The following is a 3,732-nucleotide window of genomic DNA, read 5'->3' as shown; positions in this document are numbered from 1 at the left end:
TGTCCCCTTATATTTTATATAGAAGTTGTACTGGAAACTTCACAAAAATGGTCGTATCCCTGTATTCTGCATGTCCATGTGAGACTGTGATGCTATAAAGAATGCTTCGTTTCTTATGATCAGTGACTCGTTTACAGCATTCAGTGCCTGCCATTCATGCAAAAGGAGGCTGCAACCTTGATTGGAATGACTTAAATGCAACCACTGGACCCCAAGAATGAACTGCAAAAATCACTTGTCTAAGCAAGTGTTGGCACTAAGCACCAAGTAATAGCTGTGTGTTTAATATACAACCTGTGTCTGGTACATATCCTGTTTTTCTCATATGACATGTCAAGTTCACCAAAGTTTCATAGATTTCGTCGGATTGCAGATCAGAACGATCGGCTGCATAAAATGAATGGACTTCACCACTAACCTCAATCCAACTACACCCAGGTTTCTTCAACAACCCTTCATTTTTCATAATTTGTCTTGCTCTAGCCAGATCATCCCATCTCTCACCTGAGGCATACAGGTTAGCTAGAAGCACATAATTCCCACCATTACATGGTTCCAATTCTATGAGCTTCTCAGCTGCAATCTCTCCAAGTTGAATTTCTTGGTGAACAACACAACCACTAAGCAATGCACCCCATATTACAGCATCAGGATCCATTGGGATTCCCTCAATGAGCTCATATGCTTCTCTTGCCTGACCAGCTCGACTTAGTAAATCTACCATAGATGTATAATGTTTCAATGTTGGCTGGAGAGCGTACTTCTCCATTAGTTTAAAGTATCGCCAACCTTCGTCAACCAGCCCAGAATGGGCACATGCAGATAAAACAGAAAGAAATGTGACTGAATCTGGTGCGATACCTATATTTTGCATTTGATGGAAGAGGGCAATGCTCTCTTTACCATATCCAAGCATAGCATATCCAGCAAGCATAGTATTCCATGACACCAAGTTATCTTGAGATATTCTGTTAAAGGCTAAAAAAGCATGTTTGATATTTCCACATTTGGCATACATGTCAATAAGAGCAGAACCAATATATACATCCTTGTCATATCCACGCCTAATTGCGTATCCATGAATCCTTCTCCCTTGTTGTATGGACACCAACCTGGAACAAGCAGGTAGAACTATGCCTATTGTGTAAATGTCAGGCTCCAAGTTAACAACATGCATCTCTGATACCAGTTGCAGAGCAGCTGCATTGTCTCCGTTCTCAACATAACCAGTAATCAATCCATTCCATGTGTACGTAGTTGGCTCTATCCCTGTTAACTTCATTTGATCAATGAGTTTATGAGCATGATCTATGTCGCCAGAACGTGCATAACCAGAGATCATGGAATTCCATATGGCACTATCCCTTTCATCAGTTTCATCAAAAATTATCTGAGCACTTTCTAAATCCTTGCATCTGCAGTACATTTCAATGAGGGCACCCCTGATGACAGTATCAGATTCAAGGCCTGTGATAATCGCATACGAATGAATCTCTTTCCCATGGCTAAGAGCAGCCATGTCGGCACAGGCACTAAGAACACTACCCAATGTGAAAGAATCAGATTCAAACCCTTCAATCATCATTTGTCTGAAGATTTTGAGTGCTTCATCATACCTTCCATTGTTTACGCATCCTGAAATCGCAGAATTCCAAGCTATTCTATCCTTCTTGATGCCATAGATCTCCATCTTTTGAAAAAGGTCCATGGGCTTAGTAACCTCACCACTCTCAAAATACCCAACGATCAATGTATTAAAAGACATCAAATTTCTCATTGAAAAATTCCAAAAGAGAATCTCAACATAGCTCATGTAGAAACATCTTCTGTATACATCCATTAATCCATTAATCACAAAGGAGTTCGACATGAAACCATGCCTTGTTAAATAGCCATGGATCTCTTTGCCCATGCGAATACTCCCTAACCTCGCACAAGCTGGTAGCACACTAGCCAAGGTTCTAGCGTTTGGCTTGATCCCATCTGCCTGCATCCCGCGCAACAGCTCAAGAGAATTAGAGTCATACCCGTTCTGAGCAAACCCACTGATGGCTGCACTATACGAAACCAGATTAGGCAATATATCCTGCACTCTCATATTCTTGAGAAACCTCAATGCCTCAAAAACCATGCCACTAGATGCGTAACTCATGACCATCGCATTCCATGACACACGATCTCTCTCAGGCATTCTATCAAACAGTTTCTGGGCATCACCCAGCACACCGCATTTCCCATACAAATCAATTAGAGAATTGCCGACATAAACATTTGAGACAAATCCCCTCTTGATAACGAACCCATGCAACTCTCTCCCCATTCCAAGAGCACCCAAACCACTACAAATCTTCAAAGCTACAGGAAAAATGAAAAACTCAAATTGGGTTTCTTGAACCATCATCAGCTGCATCAGTTCAAGGGCTTCCTCAAAGCATCCATTCTCTGCACAAGCACCGAGTACACCATTCCATGAATACATGTTCCTATTCACCAAGTTGTCGAATACCCAACGTGCATCATCCACACAACAACACCTACCATACATCACCATAAGCCTATTCTGCAGAAACTCATGCCCATGAAGGCCTGATTTCACAGTATGACCATGAATCTGCCTGCCCAAATGAAGGCACTTGCATGATTCAATGAAGGAAAGATGAGTAGTTGGATCGAGTTCCTCATGATGTAGAGTAGCTTTGCCTACTTTTAAGGATAGGCCGTATTGTTTTGAAAAGGAGGGGGCTTTCTTTTGGTTTTGGTTGGTGGGGAAGTGAGGAGAAGGTGGCGTTAATGCTGGGAATACAACAGCCATTTGGCATCAGTTGACAACTCTCCATGTTCTCATTTCTCTTCTGGTCCTGTACTCAAATTCATTTTGAAGATGAGGCTCTTAGGTAGGGGTGTCAACGGGTCGGGTTTGGTTCGGACCCAGGTAAAATTAGATTTGGATCAGATTTTCGGGTATAGTATCGGGTCTGCATCTGGGTTTAATTGAGTTCAGATTCGGGTCTAATCAGGTCTACTATAAGAGAAACCATACCCAGACCCGATAAAAACTACATGAACTAGACCCGGTAAAATATTTTTTTTTTCATTTTTACATTGAAAAATTGCGGGTCTTAATTGGAACTCGGGTCGGGCCTGGGTCGAGTATAAAATTTCAGAAACTATACCCGAGTCCATGTATCAAACCTTTTGGTCCAGACCCAGGTCTTTTTATTTGTCACCATACCCGGGTCTTCTTATTTATCACCATACCCGAAACTTATAGGGTTTGGTCTGGGTCGAGTCTGGGTAAACCCGACCCGTTGACACCCCTACTCGTAGGGTCAGAATTAGGTGTGTCAACGGGTCGGGGGTTTCGTTCCGACTCATGTGAAATCAGACTCAAACTTAGTTTGAGATGCTGGTAACGAGTCTAGGCCTGGGTCCAATTGAACCCACCATAAGAGAAACCATACCTGGATCCTATAAGGATTACATGAACCTTAAAATAATATTTTTTATTTTTTAATTGAAAATTTATGGATCTAAGTCGAAACTGGGGTTGGGCTCTGGTCTAGTATGGAATTTCACAAACCATACTTGACTCTATATATTAATGGGACCCTTCAGGTCCGACCCCGGATCCTAATGGGACCTTCTTATTTATCACCAAACCCTGACCCTATAAGGTTTGGTATAGGTCGGGTCCGGGTCAAACCCAACCCATTGACACCCTAAACAGAATGT

The 3,732-nt window shown here is 42.1% G+C and overlaps 1 protein-coding gene across 1 annotated transcript; it reads right to left on the bottom strand.

Moving 5' to 3' along the window:
- Window positions 1-256: 256 nt before the first annotated feature.
- Window positions 257-2,812, bottom strand: LOC149836159 (pentatricopeptide repeat-containing protein At5g16860-like). The gene has a single exon (XM_090009713.1). It carries the CDS (start codon window positions 2,810-2,812, stop codon window positions 257-259), a length of 2,556 nt encoding a protein of 851 aa, XP_089865839.1.
- Between the last annotated feature and the right edge of the window lie 920 nt (window positions 2,813-3,732).

This window comes from Nuphar pumila, chromosome 6, assembly GCF_984573655.1.
Source record: "Nuphar pumila chromosome 6, dmNupPumi1.hap1.1, whole genome shotgun sequence".
Lineage (NCBI taxonomy): Eukaryota > Viridiplantae > Streptophyta > Magnoliopsida > Nymphaeales > Nymphaeaceae > Nuphar > Nuphar pumila.
This window is presented reverse-complemented; position numbering and strand designations above follow the sequence as displayed.

What these genes read in the sequence shown, in the direction of transcription:
- LOC149836159 (XM_090009713.1), bottom strand. Translation starts at nt 2,812, where the DNA reads ATGGCTGTTGTATTCCCAGCATTAACGCCACCTTCTCCTCACTTCCCC.